Raw genomic sequence first — 13,698 nt, forward strand, 5'->3', positions numbered from 1 at the left:
ACAGAGTGCTGTATTTTAGTTCTTTAGCTCTTTTTTTCAACCAAAAATGTTTTCTCTGATTGGGGGGTACTTGAATTAAAAAAATGTTCACATGGGGTACATCACTGAAAAAAGGTTGAGAAACACTGCTCCAAAGGCCTTAGCGGCCACATGCGTGGGCATCACATTTTAGCTCTTATTTCCAAAATTGTGTACACTACTGAATTGGGGTCTTATTCCGACATATGGACACGTATACTGCTATCTGGTGGTGTCAGAAGATTATAACATACAATGTAATTGGGAAAAAAAAAGTGTAAAAAAAAAAAATAATTTGTCACTACACATGTGTACTTATGGACTAAGTACCTCATTCTAAAAGATGATTTTTAGTTTTTATTCTAATTAGGTTCCAATAAACCCAGATAGTAAAGACAAATTAAAAAAAAAGGATGTAAACAAACAGCTTGGGCCTTACAAGGTTAATGTGGTGCGTCACATCATTTAAATATATATAGTCTGCCGCTTCATTTTTTGTAGTCCGCCAGGTTAATTGATCCACTTAGGCCAGCCATTAATCACGATGTGGCCTTCAATAAAAACAAGTTTGACACCTCTGCTTTATCGTGAACGGTTTCAGATGTATTGTCAAGAAGCCTTGTTACAACAAGACCAACTTACTTGTTGTGTTTATGTGTACAACGAGTTCCCCCAATTATTGCCTGTTTTCAATTTTCGCAGCGTCTCTGTGCGATTTATCACAGCATTTACACTTACAGTTAATCATTTTTCTCCAAATTGGGTGGTATTGTGGTTCAGTCTTGGATCTGGCAATAAATGAAAATATGTAACATGTCGCACGCTGTGTTTAGATATTGGATGTCCTTTTTTTTGCAAACTCTTACCAGACTCCCCATCCCGGGATACCGATGCTTTGAATGATGCTGATGCCGACTTGAGCCATGAACACAAAGAAGAACAGCATGTAGTTGAAGGAGCTATCACTCCTGAGGAAAAAATAATCAGAAAGGTTTATTGTGTTGTGTTGTATGTAATTATTGTATCCAAAGTGCATGTCAGTTATGATTACTGAGAGAGGGCTGAGCTAAGGTTGGACAAAAACTTGTACATCAGTGCCCCCTGTTGGATCATAGTGGGATAGCAGACCACTATACACATACACCTGCACAAACTAATGAGAGGGAAAACCAAGATAATGAGATAATGGGTTACTTGAAAGCCTTGTATATGGGCCTGAACCAGCACACGTAGGAGCAAGGCGTAAACATGAGCAGCCAAATGATGGACAGGCCAAAGTTGGTCACTCCTCCTCCTCCGAACATCCACGCAAAGCAGCCGATGAGATTGACAGCCAGCGTCGCAGAATTCACTAAGAAAACGAAAACATGGAAACACATAATTTAGGCTTCAAAGCTTCGACACGTTCAGACCAGACAAAACAACATTCGGTTCATTAGACGCCGGCAGCTGCATGCATTATAGACCTATATACGCTAATTAAAATGTCATCCATGCAACAACAACAACAACAACAAACGCAGGATTATATGAAAAGCACATGCAAGAAAAACAACAGCGGAGGCAATCCGTACCGTCTTATAGTCAAATTGATTAGTAGTCAAATTGAATAGAAGAGGCCTGCAAAAAGACAATATTCACAGTGATTAACTTTTACTTAGATAACAGCCTGTTTCAAAAAAAAAAAAAAAGAAGAATAAATGTTTGTACGGCAAAATTAGACCATCTATCCAGCTATTTAATATTTAGAGCAGGCCTGGACAATTATTTGGACTCGGGGGGTAAATTTAGAGAAATTAAATTGTCTGGGGGTCAGGTGTATCTATTTTTAGGAACATTAATACAAAACCGGGCTTCACGGCGGCAGAGGGGTTAGTGCGTCTGCCTCACAATACGAAGGTCCTGCATTCCTGGGTTCAAATCCAGGCTCGGGATCTTTCTGTGTGGAGTTTGCATGTTCTCCCCGTGAATGCGTGGGTTCCCTCCGGGTACTCCGGCTTCCTCCCACTTCCAAAGACATGCACCTGGGGATAGGTTGATTGGCAACACTAAATTGGCCCTAGTGTGTGAATGTGAGTGTGAATGTTGTCTGTCTATCTGTGTTGGCCCTGCAATGAGGAGGCAACTTGTCCAGGGTGTACGATTAGATTAGATTAAATAGACCTCCTTTTTAGACCAGTTGATCTGCCGCTTCTTTTCTTTTTCCTATGTCCCCCCCTCCCTTGTGGAGGGGGTCCGGTCCGATGACCATGGATGAAGTACTGGCTGTCCAGAGTCGAGACCCAGGATGGACCGCTCGTCGGGACCCAGGGTGGACCGCTCGTCGGGACCCAGGATGGACCGCTCGCCTGTATCGGTTGGGGACGTCTCTACGCTGCTGATCCGCTTGAGATGGTTTCCTGTGGACGGGACTCTCGCCGCTGTCTTGGAGCCACTATGGATTGAACTTTCACAGTATCATGTTAGACCCGCTCGACATCCATTGCTTTCGGTCCCTTAGAGGGGGGGGGTTGCCCACATCTGAGGTCCTCTCCAAGGTTTCTCATAGTCAGCATTGTCACTGGCGTCCCACTGGATGTGAATTCTCCCTGCCCACTGGGTGTGAGTTTTCCTTGCCCTTTTGTGGGTTCTTCCGAGGATGTTGTAGTCGTAATGATTTGTGCAGTCCTTTGAGACATTTGTGATTTGGGGCTATATAAATAAACATTGATTGATTGATTGATAACTTTCCATCCTTTGTAACTGAGCTACTGTGTGGAACAATTTCCCTTGTGGATCATTAAAAGTTTGTCTAAGTCTACGTCTGAGTTAGCCCATGAATGGGAGTATACAGTTTTAGCATGAAGCACATATTTCAAGTTGCTTAAAAGGGAATTTTGCCTATCATTCACAATCACTATGAAAGACATGACGACATACAGTATGTATTTTTTAATCCATTCTAAATAGTGAACCTGAGGGTTCCTGGTTCGATCCGCACCTTCTACCAACCTCGTCACGTCCGTTGTGTCCTTGAGCAAGACACTTCACCCTTGCTCCTGATGGGTCCTGGTTAGGGCCTTACATGGCAGCTCCCGCCATCAGTGTGTGAATGTGTGTGTGTGTGAATGGATGAATGTGGAAATAGTGTCAAAGCGCTTTGAGTACCTTGAAGGTAGAGAAGTGCTTTACAAGTATAACCCATTTAAAAGTGCGCTTACAAAGTAGCCTATGGGAGCCGCTCTATTCTGCCTATAAAACCCTTAGAAAAATCCAAACACCTCCATTAAGTTTTTATATACATGATGTAAGTATATATGTTATGTATTATCAGGCATTTATATAGGCAATAACATTCATTATTTATGTATTTTGATCATAAATAATGAATACTAATCATTGATTATTACTCACTACAGACTTTGTGAGAGCCAAAAACATAATAAAACAACGATGAGGATGCGACTTGTCCAGGGTGTACGCCGCCTTCCGCCCGATTGTAGCTGAGATAGCCAAAGGGAATATTCTGTAGAAAATGGATGGATGGATGATTGAACAACGTGTTTCCCATGTATTTGTCCATTCATCCATTTTCTACCGCTTATTCCCTTCGGGGTTGCGGGGGGGCGCTGGAGCCTATCTAAGCTACAATCGGGCGGAAGGCAGGGTACACCCTGGACAAGTCGCCACCTCATCACAGCCATGTATTTGTATTACCCCATAATATGCACATCTCGTTTGATCTTGCATTTAGTAAAAAAGTCCTTACCAAACAAAAATAATCCTGTGGCCTATTATTTCCCTTTCACAAAAATAAAAAATGTAAGAAAAGGCATGCAAGGTGTCCCTTTTTTTTTTTAAATAAATTACCAACCCTTCTTTCTGCCTAAACCGCCTTGTTTGGATAGTTCATAAATGTAAACGTGTTATAGGGTGAAGGCTTTATGACCAGCCTCTTTGCACCGTTCGTTTATGGGCCAATAAAATGATGCAAAAGTTACACATCCTCTATTTATCCCTAAATGCCCCCACGCTCAAACTGAGACCATCTGCTCAGTTATTCCCAAACAAATAAAACCCACCCATAGCACAGGCTGTTATTGCGTGAGGACCCTTGTAAAGCGTCCCACTCTTGGTTGCAAAACTGTCACTATCAGGAGTGCAGACGGTGGTAACACAGATGATTCCATCTGTAAGACCCATCACAGCCTAATGAGGGTCTTGTAACTTTTAGTAGCGGTTATTACGTAAAGCTTGTAGTCTTAATGTCACTCACACATCCACAGGTGGTACATTTTCTTGCACAGGCTGCGGTGCTGGTCGGGAATCTCGTCAAAGTCCTGGTAGAAGCACGGCCTGAGCGGAATGAATCCGGGCAGCGGGGGGAAGTTGGGCTCTACAAAGAGATGGTAGATATTTGGCAACCAAATGACACATGCTGGGAGATACTTGCATCAAAAAAAAATATTTATACTGACCCGCCATAGAGATAGCTGGTTGACTCCCAATCTAGTCTCTTCAACCTGCCATAAGGAATCAGAAAATACTTAAAGGGTTATTTGTACAAGCAATTATGTCATTGCTGGTGTACATACTGTAAATCAGGGGTGTACAAAGTGTGGCCCCACTCAAAATCCCCCTAAAATTGGACCTGAAAATCAAGGACTGGTACCAAAATCAGTACTCATGAATTGATTAAGGTGTACCCCGACTTCAACAAGTTGAAAAACTTATTCAGGTGTTACCATTTAGTGGTCGATTGTACGGAATATGTACTGTACTGTGCAATCCACTAATAAAAGTATCAATCAATCAATCGATCAATCAATCAAACTCGAACAAACATTGACCACATTTCATCGGTACCACCGAGTATCAAGTCACATAAAATCATATTTCAATATGTCCAGTTAAAGACTAAACACTGTCTCAAACACTTGGCGAGGAAACAATCACACAAGCAGCTCTCAGTCAAACTGCCTCCAGGTAATGTTACAATTTTCCGTACCAACAAAGCGAAAATGCCTGATCAAAATGGTCAAACAAAAAGTAAGGCTCCTCTTATCCAAAAGGGGGTAGCCCAGTGCACATTTTTAAGTGGCTTTATAAACATGCTACTGATAAGCTATAACAATTTTACATGCCGATTTTTAACACCTCCAAATTGGGTAATGACAACCACAACTTACATGCATGTCACACTCAAACAGCTGGTGTGTAACAAGTGCAATACTTACAGTATAAACACTTTGTAGGGCACACCATGAGACTAACTGGGACATTCAACTTCATGGCAAATGTAAAGTAAGGCCCCTCTTTTCCAAAATGGGCTAGCCCCATGCAAATTTTTCGGTGGCTTTATATTCACGATACTGATTAGCTTCAGTAATTTTACATACTGATTTTAACACCTCCAAATTTGGTAATGAAAACTTCAATGAAGTTACATTTGACATTCAAAAAGCTGGCGCGTAATAAGCGCAATAATTACATTATAAACACTTTGTATGGCACAACATGAGACTAGACAGGTATATTCAGCGTCATGGCAAACGTAAGGTATGGCTCCTCTTTTCCAAAATGGGCTAGCCCAAGGCAAATTTGTCATTGGCTTGATAGACATGCTAGTGATTAGCTTCAGTAATTTTACATGCCAATTTTAACACCTCCAAAGTTGGTAATGAAAACCACAACTTAGATGCATGTCACAATCAAACAGCTGGTGTGTAATAAGTGCAATACTTACAGTACAAACACTTTGTAGGGCACACCATGAGACTAGACTGGTGCATTCAACTTCATAGCAAATGTACAGTAAGGCCCCTCTTTTCCAAAATGGGTTAGCCCCATGCAAATTTTTCAGTGGCTTTATATTCATGATACTGATTAACTTCAGTAATTTTACATACTGATTTTAACACCTCCACATTTGGTAATGAAAATTTCAATTAAGTTACATGTCCCAATCAAAAAGCTGGTGTGTAATAAGCGCAATAATTACATTATAAACACTTTGTATGGCACAACATGAGACTGGACTGGTACATTCAGCGTCATGGCAAAATGTAAATTATGGCTCCTCTTTTCCAAAATGGGCTAGCCCCATGCAAATGTTTCAGTGGCTTTATATACATGCTACTTATTAGCTATAGCAATTTTACATGTCGATTTTAACACCTCCTAATTTAGTCATTAAAACTACAATTAAGATGAATGTCACAATCAAACAGCTGGTGTGTAATAAGTGCAATACTTATAAATACATTTAATAAAGTCAAATTCAAATAAGTCAACAAGAGAAGTATCCTACACTTCTCTTTTGTAAAGCATATCTGAACAGCCGATATGGGCATCTACATCAACTATGTGATTTGCCTGAGAAGCTGGACAGGACAAAAAATAAAAAAATTAAAAAATGTAAAAAATAAGTGCAATACTTACAGTATAAACACTTTGAAGGGCACAACATGAGACTAAACTGGTACGTTCAATTTCATGGTAAACGTAAAGAAAGATTCCTCTTTTCCAAAATGGGCTAGCCCCATGCAAATTTTTCAGTGGCTTTATATACATGCTATTGATTAGCTTCAGTAATTGTACATGCCGAATTTAACACCTCCAAATTTAGTAATGAAAATTACAACTAAGAAGCATTTCACAATCAAACAGCGGGTGTGTAACAAGTGCAGTACATACAGCATAAACACTTTGTAGGGCACAACATGTGACTAGACTCGTACATTCAACTTCATGGCAATTGTAAAGTAAGGCTTCTCTTTTTCAAAATGAGCTAGCCCGATGCAAATTTTTCAGCTTTATATACATGCTACTGATTAGCTTCAGCAATTTTACACGCCGATTTTAACGCCTCCAATATACTGTCAGTGCAAAACTGACAGTATAAACACTTTGTAGGGCACATCATGATACTCGACTGGTGCATTCAACTTCACAGCAAAGACTGCTGCCTTGCTCGACAACACACCATCGTCCAGAGTCATGTATAGAGAGAGTATGGCCAATTTGGATTCACAGTTAATAGTGAACATGGCGCCCTGTAGTCACATGAGGGGCTTTTGATTTTCAATCAGAGTATGGCCAGGTATGGTCAATATCTGGTCATGTTGGTTATCAACTTGTGAATGTGAGTGTGAATGTTGTCTGTTTATCTGTGTTGCCCCTGCGATGAGGTGGAGACTTGTCCAGGGTGTACCCCGCCTTCCGCCCGATTGTAGCTGAGATAGGCACCAGCGCCCCCCGCGACTCCAAAGGGAATAAGCGGTAGAAAATGGATGGATGGATGGGTTATCAACTTTGCAACCAAGTTGACCATACTCTCTCCATCTCTGCCGTAGTCTATACTCTACTGCCATCTAATGTCTTGAATTTGCAACTGCATGCATAGTTTACTATATAATACTTGCAAATGAGAAATATAATGAAAAAACCAAACAAGATAAAATAACTGGACAGCATAGTTTTCATAATCAGCTATTTTTTTAATGTTACATTGAAAAATATGTATTTGATAATACACTATTTATTACCTCACACAAACGAACAGAATATTGGTATCATTGACTCTTAGGGACAGAGAATTGGTACTGTATCATTTCAAATGGGAAAGCTGCCCATCCATACCGAAAACCAAAATGGCCGAGATTTAGATGATTTTCATGTATCCTGTCATACTGAATATGTGTATGCATTTCTGGCAAAATGTAGTAAGTTTTCAAATGTGTGTAAAAATGTTTTAGTCGGCGAAATAAAACCAATTCGGCGTTTAGTGTTTTTATTGATAACTCTTGTAAACTTGACAAAACTTGACTCTAACCTGCCCATAACACCTGTTAGAAATAATCGTGCATGCACTAGTAACATCCAGCTTGGATTACTGTAACACTTTATATATACATTGGCATCAATCATTCTTCCACTGGTCACTTACAACTGGTCCAAAACGCAGCTGCACGCCTGCTAACAGGAAGGATGAAACATGAGCACATCACTCCTGTACTGGTTTCTCTCGATTGGCCGCCTGTTTTTTTTAGGATTCAGTTCAAGATTGTATTTGTTTTTAAATCTCTCCATGGACTGGCTCCACCGTACATATCTGACCTACTAATTCTGTACACCCCGGTCAGAGTTTTTTAAGGTCTTCAGACCAGTGTTTTTAGAAGGCCCAAGTTCGAGACTGAAGACCAGAGAAGACATGGCTTTTGCAGTAGCAGGCCCTAAACTCTCCCTCTGAATCTCAGAGCTGGAAACTCTCTCGATACTTTTAACTCTTTTTTAAAACTAACTTACTTGCGCTGGCGTTTAGGCGTAGGGACATTTTTTAATTTTTATTTTTATCCATTTGAAACTGTGTTTATATATAGAATGTTAATTGTATTATGTTTTTTATATTTTTACTGTTTTATTTTGGGTTTTTTTTGCAATAATTCTATGCATTTTAACTGTGTTTTTTGTATAGAATGTTTTGTGCTTATTTTTGATTTTGATTATTCTTTTTTTATATATATTTTATCTTTTTGTTTTAATCTGGACAGCACTTTGGGACCGTAGCCTGTTTTAGAAATGTGCTATATAAAGTTAAAGTACCAATGATTGTCACACACACACAAGGTGTGGCAAAATTATTTTCTGAATTTGACCCATCACCCTTGATCACCCCCTGGGAGGTGAGGGGAGCAGTGGGCAGCCGCGGTGCCACACCCAGGAATCATTTTTGGTGATTTAACCCCCAATTCCAACCCTTGTCTTTGGTATGATTCGGCCTGGATTTGAACTCACAACCTACCGATCTCAGGGCGGACACTCTAACCACTAGGCCAGTGAGTAGGTAAATAAATACATGGACCTTGAGCCTTAATTTTAGTAAACAAAAACAACATATTTTGATGGGGTTGGCTTCTGCTTTGTTAGTTATATGTAAATAAAAGCAAATATGTGGATGTTTTGCTAAGATAGCTTACCATAGTGTGTACATTTAATTAATTGTAGCAACTCGAATGTACTACCTTTCTCAAAGTGGACCCCACATTCATTAATCTTTCTCCATGCGGTCCTTGCTGGAACAAGTTTGGACACCAAGGAGGTAAATGCTCTCATCATAGCCAAAAAAAAGAAGTGGGCAATTATTGACCTGATGCTTTTATTCCCAATTTTGGAGAAGTCATTGTGCAGTATGTGCAGTATTAACTTCTGGAAAAAATTGGAATGCATGAGAAAGTAAAAAAGAAAAAGTATATATTTTCACCAACATCTGAATGTGTGAATGTTTGATGTGACATTTATTATTCTACTGCTATATTGTGGTTTGATAAAAAAAATAACATCAAAATGTTGCCTATAGCCACAGCAGTTTCTACCAAGGAGCTTGTGGTCAACTTAATGTAGACTGTATTTAAAGCATTAACTGTATTTTATTATTACTGAACAAAAAATGGGATCGTCGGTTTCAATTCATCTACATTTACATGCAATTTTTAGTAATTCTTACATTTTTTTAGCGCCTAATCGCATTTCAACTATTCACAGAATTCCAACGCCATCAAAAACAAAATTATGTGACTTTTTTAAGACTGGTCTGTTGTTAATTTTCTCAACCAAATCAATTATGAGTTCTGAAGTATTAGACTTGAAGATGAATGGTAAAGCAATAGATGTGTTGCCAATGCTGCAATATTTTGTAACATTCCATATACATGTAGCTGGAAATAAGTATTTAGTACCACTGTCTTGGACAATGAACACAATGAACATGCATGTTAGTTTATAAAAAATAATGTTTCCAGTTTCCATCCAACGCTGAATCACAAAATTATTTAGAAAACCTCAGATTGAATGTATAAAGGGAAAGATATCCAAATCCATTGCTATTCTTCATAAAGTAAGACATATGCTGAATAAGAAATGTTTTACTTTTTCTATATCTAACATATTGTGTTGAAGTTTGGGGAAATGTTTATAAAACAAACATAGACCCAACAGTTAAACTTCCAAAAAGTGTCATTAGAATACTACACAAAAGGTACTACTACTAACAACCTACCAATCCATTATTCATAAGTTCTAATGTAATAACATTTTCAGATATTGCGTTTTTAAAAACAATGGAAATTTTGTTTCAAGCAAAGAAAAACAGCCTTTCAGCTTGTATTCTTAGGTTATTTAAATTAATTTACGGGGGATATTGGTTTTTTGAAATATGTGAAGTAAGAACGAATACAAAATACAAATAATTTTCAGTTTTAGGAGTTAAATGGTGGAACAAGCTCAGTCATGAGTTCAAGACATATATTTCTTTGTTAAGGTCTAAGAAAGCTTTAAACGGTGAAATAATGGGAAATTATGAAACTTAGCAATGATTACTTTCATCCTATTGATTTTTTGAACATTGAAGTTCCAGGCAGGCTTCACGGTGGAAGAGGGGTTAGTGCGTCTGCTTCACAATACGAAGGTCCTGAGTAGTCCTGGGTTCAATCCCGGGCTCGGGATCTATCTGTGTGGAGTTTGCATGTCTTCCCCGGGTACTCCGGCTTCCTCCCACTTCCAAAGACATGCACCTGGGGATAGGTGTTTTGGCAAGACTAAATTGGCCCTAGTGTGTGAATGTGAGTGTGAATGTTGTCTGTCTATCTGTGTTAGCCCTGCGATGAGGTGGTGACTTGTCCAGGGTGTACGCCGCTTTCCGCCCGATTGTAGCTGAGATAGGCACCAGCGCCCCCCACGACCCCAAAAGGGAATAAGCGGTAGTAAACCGATGAATGGATGGCTGTTCCAGGCAATGTAATTTTCAGTGAATGTATAAATATAACCCTTGGCTTCAGCCTATTCCTTTTTCGGTCATTCTTTGTCTTTTTGTGTGTGTATGTGTATGATTGTTAATATGTATAATCTGTGCTGTTAAATTGATCACACAAAATGGCTGATTATAGGACCAAAATAAACTAATTTCAATTCAATTCAATTCAATTCACATGCCTTAAAGCACTAGAGGTCAAATGTCATAGATTATTCAAGATTCAAGATTGTTTATTGTCATATGCACAGTTAAACAGACAGTTTGCCGTACAATGAAAATCTTACTTTGCTAATCCACCCTTCAACAAGTCGCACGGTACTTAGCTAAAAATAAAAGATGAAAATAAAAAGTATATACAAGGCACAGTAAGTAACATAACATTATTGCACATTCTGATTGACAGTCAACAGTATAAATATGGAGGTGACCTTTGGTCACAGCAGCAGTTAAAGTGTCTTTAGTGATCAAATGTGAAAGGTGTCTACAGTGATAGTTCACAGTTTGGGGATGGTCAAGGTAGCTGTCTTTTGTTCAAAAAGACAAAAGTAATGCTGTGATGCATAAACCAGCCTGAGAGTCCTTATTTTATGTCATTCTTGGGTACTTTGGCCTAAAAATCACCAGAAACAGTGATTTCCTAGTTTGTGAATTTAATAGTACCCAAACAATTTATTTTAATGCAAATTTAATTTTGCAATCCAGCTCTCTTTTTTGTGCACAACAGTAGTCCATCCCACACATAGTGATCAAGGCTATTCAGCGGGGGCTAAACGAGCTGACGCCATTAAGGCGTTTGCGCCTGCGTGTGGGGGAGACTTGATGCCGTCTGTTGCATGCTGAAATGTTACTGATAACATGCTAACGAGCGCACACACACACACACACCCAAAAGGGGGCCCACACATTCACAAACTCTCACACACACACACAGCTTGCATCCACCGCAAGAGACTCTGTGTGTGTACATGCACGGAAAACACAAAAGAGGACACAAGAAAAACTGCAGAGAGGAATTACAGAGAGACATAATCTTCTTACCTTCTCCAGAGAGCAGCTTTGTCTATGCGGCCACAAACTACCCGGCGTCCACCTAAGGCCTCACAGGTTAGGGAGTGTGACACTTCCAATCAGATAGTGTCTGAAAAGCAAACGGCAGCATTAGTCGATTATAGTACTTACTTCCACTGCCTTCTTAAATCCCAGATAGTCCGGCCTCTGACCAATCATCATCTGTGGCTCCAATGCTGCCCTCCTCTCAGACCAATGGGCATGGATTATTGTAATCCCTGACGTTGTATTTATGATCCAATCCCTGTCCGGAGCTCTCTGTCCATGGTGCTGAACAATATAGATTTGTAGTTATCCAGGATATTTTATACCTATTCACTTATTTTAGGTGATACAAGCTACGCAAATGGGAGTTTTGTGATGATTTCTCCTCATGAAAGATGCTTTACCAGGCACCTGCTTTATTATGACAGCAAATACAAACACACGCCACAACATTATTATTCGCACTTTATCTTAAAACACATGATTTCATTTAGGCTGGTAATGTATTTGTTGTTGTGGTTTTAGTTTGCATTACATTGCATCATACTGAGAGGGGTTTTTTTCAATATGTTGACCCCATGAATGCAAAATAAGTGGCGTTGAAACTATTAGAAGGGTTTTTAGTGTAGATGTAGTAACATACTTTTGCCAGCTGAGGTCGCCATTTCACTGTGATAGACTCTGCTTTGACTGGGCGGATGTCAAGGACATATAGACCTGTGGTTCTCAACCTTTTTTTAGTGATGTACCCCTTGTAAACATATTTTTAATTCAAGTACCCCCTAATCAGAGCATAGCATTTTTGGTTTAAAAAAAAGAGTTAAAGAAGTAATATACAGCACTATGTCATCGGTTTCTGATTTATTAAATTGTATAACAGTGCAAAATATTGCTCATTCGTAGTGGTCTTTCTTGAACTATTTGAAAAAAAAGATATAAAAATACCTAAAAACTTGTTGAAAAATAAACAAGTGATTCAATTATAAATACAGATTTCTACACATACAAGTAATCAGCAACTTGAAGTGCCCTCTTTGGGGATTGTAATAAAGATCCATCTGGATTCATGAACTTAATTCTGTACATTTCTTCACAAAAAGAGAAATATTCCATCCATTTTTTACCGCTTGTTCTCTTTAGGGTCGCGGGTGGCAAGAGAAAACTTTAACATCAATAAAAATGGAACATGTCCACAAAAAAAATCTAGCTGTCAACACTGAATATTGCATTGTTGCATTTCTTTTCACAGTTTATAAACTTACATTCATATTTTGTTGAAGTATTATTCAATAAATATATTTATAAAGTATTGTTGAATTGTTGCTATTTTTAGAATATTTAAAAAAAAATTCACGTACCCCTTGGCATACCTTCAAGTACCCCCATTTGAGAACCACTGATATAGACCACAATATTAGGTACACCTGCACATAATGCATTACATCCCAAGACATGATCCTGCAGTGTATCCATCTATCTATATATGTCAAACAATGCTGATTACATGAAGCCATGACGTCGTCCCTCGATGAATTATTCACGCGTTAATAAACCTCAAAGCCCTCACCACTGCATGGCACTGCATTGTCTATTGCAGGGATCACCAACCTTTTTGAAACCAAGAGCTACTTCTTGGGTACTGATTAATGCAAAGGGCTACCAGTTTGATACACACTTATATAAATTGCCAGAAACAACCAATTTGCTCAATTTACCTTTAATAAATAAATAAATATATATGGGTATTTCTGTCTGTCATTCCGTCGTACATTTTTTTCCTTTTACGGAAGGTTTTTTGTAGAGAATAAATGATAAAAAAATAACACTTAATTTAACGG

The 13,698-nt window shown here is 38.8% G+C and overlaps 1 protein-coding gene across 1 annotated transcript in view; it reads right to left on the reverse strand.

Annotated features, from left to right (window-relative positions):
- LOC133537127 (secretory carrier-associated membrane protein 5-like) overlaps positions 1-12,048 on the reverse strand; it is a 28,129-nt gene extending 16,081 nt beyond the window's left edge. Inside the window, exons 1-5 of the mRNA XM_061878011.1 lie at positions 11,846-12,048; positions 4,476-4,520; positions 4,274-4,393; positions 1,213-1,369; positions 885-986 (exon numbers count right to left, since the gene is read on the reverse strand). Of these exons, the coding sequence (XP_061733995.1) occupies positions 885-986; positions 1,213-1,369; positions 4,274-4,393; positions 4,476-4,482 (386 nt within the window). The 5' untranslated portion in view covers positions 4,483-4,520; positions 11,846-12,048. The remainder of the gene's footprint in view (positions 1-884; positions 987-1,212; positions 1,370-4,273; positions 4,394-4,475; positions 4,521-11,845) is intronic.
- Between the last annotated feature and the right edge of the window lie 1,650 nt (positions 12,049-13,698).

This window comes from Nerophis ophidion, linkage group LG02 (genome assembly GCF_033978795.1).
Source record: "Nerophis ophidion isolate RoL-2023_Sa linkage group LG02, RoL_Noph_v1.0, whole genome shotgun sequence".
Taxonomy (NCBI): domain Eukaryota; kingdom Metazoa; phylum Chordata; class Actinopteri; order Syngnathiformes; family Syngnathidae; genus Nerophis; species Nerophis ophidion.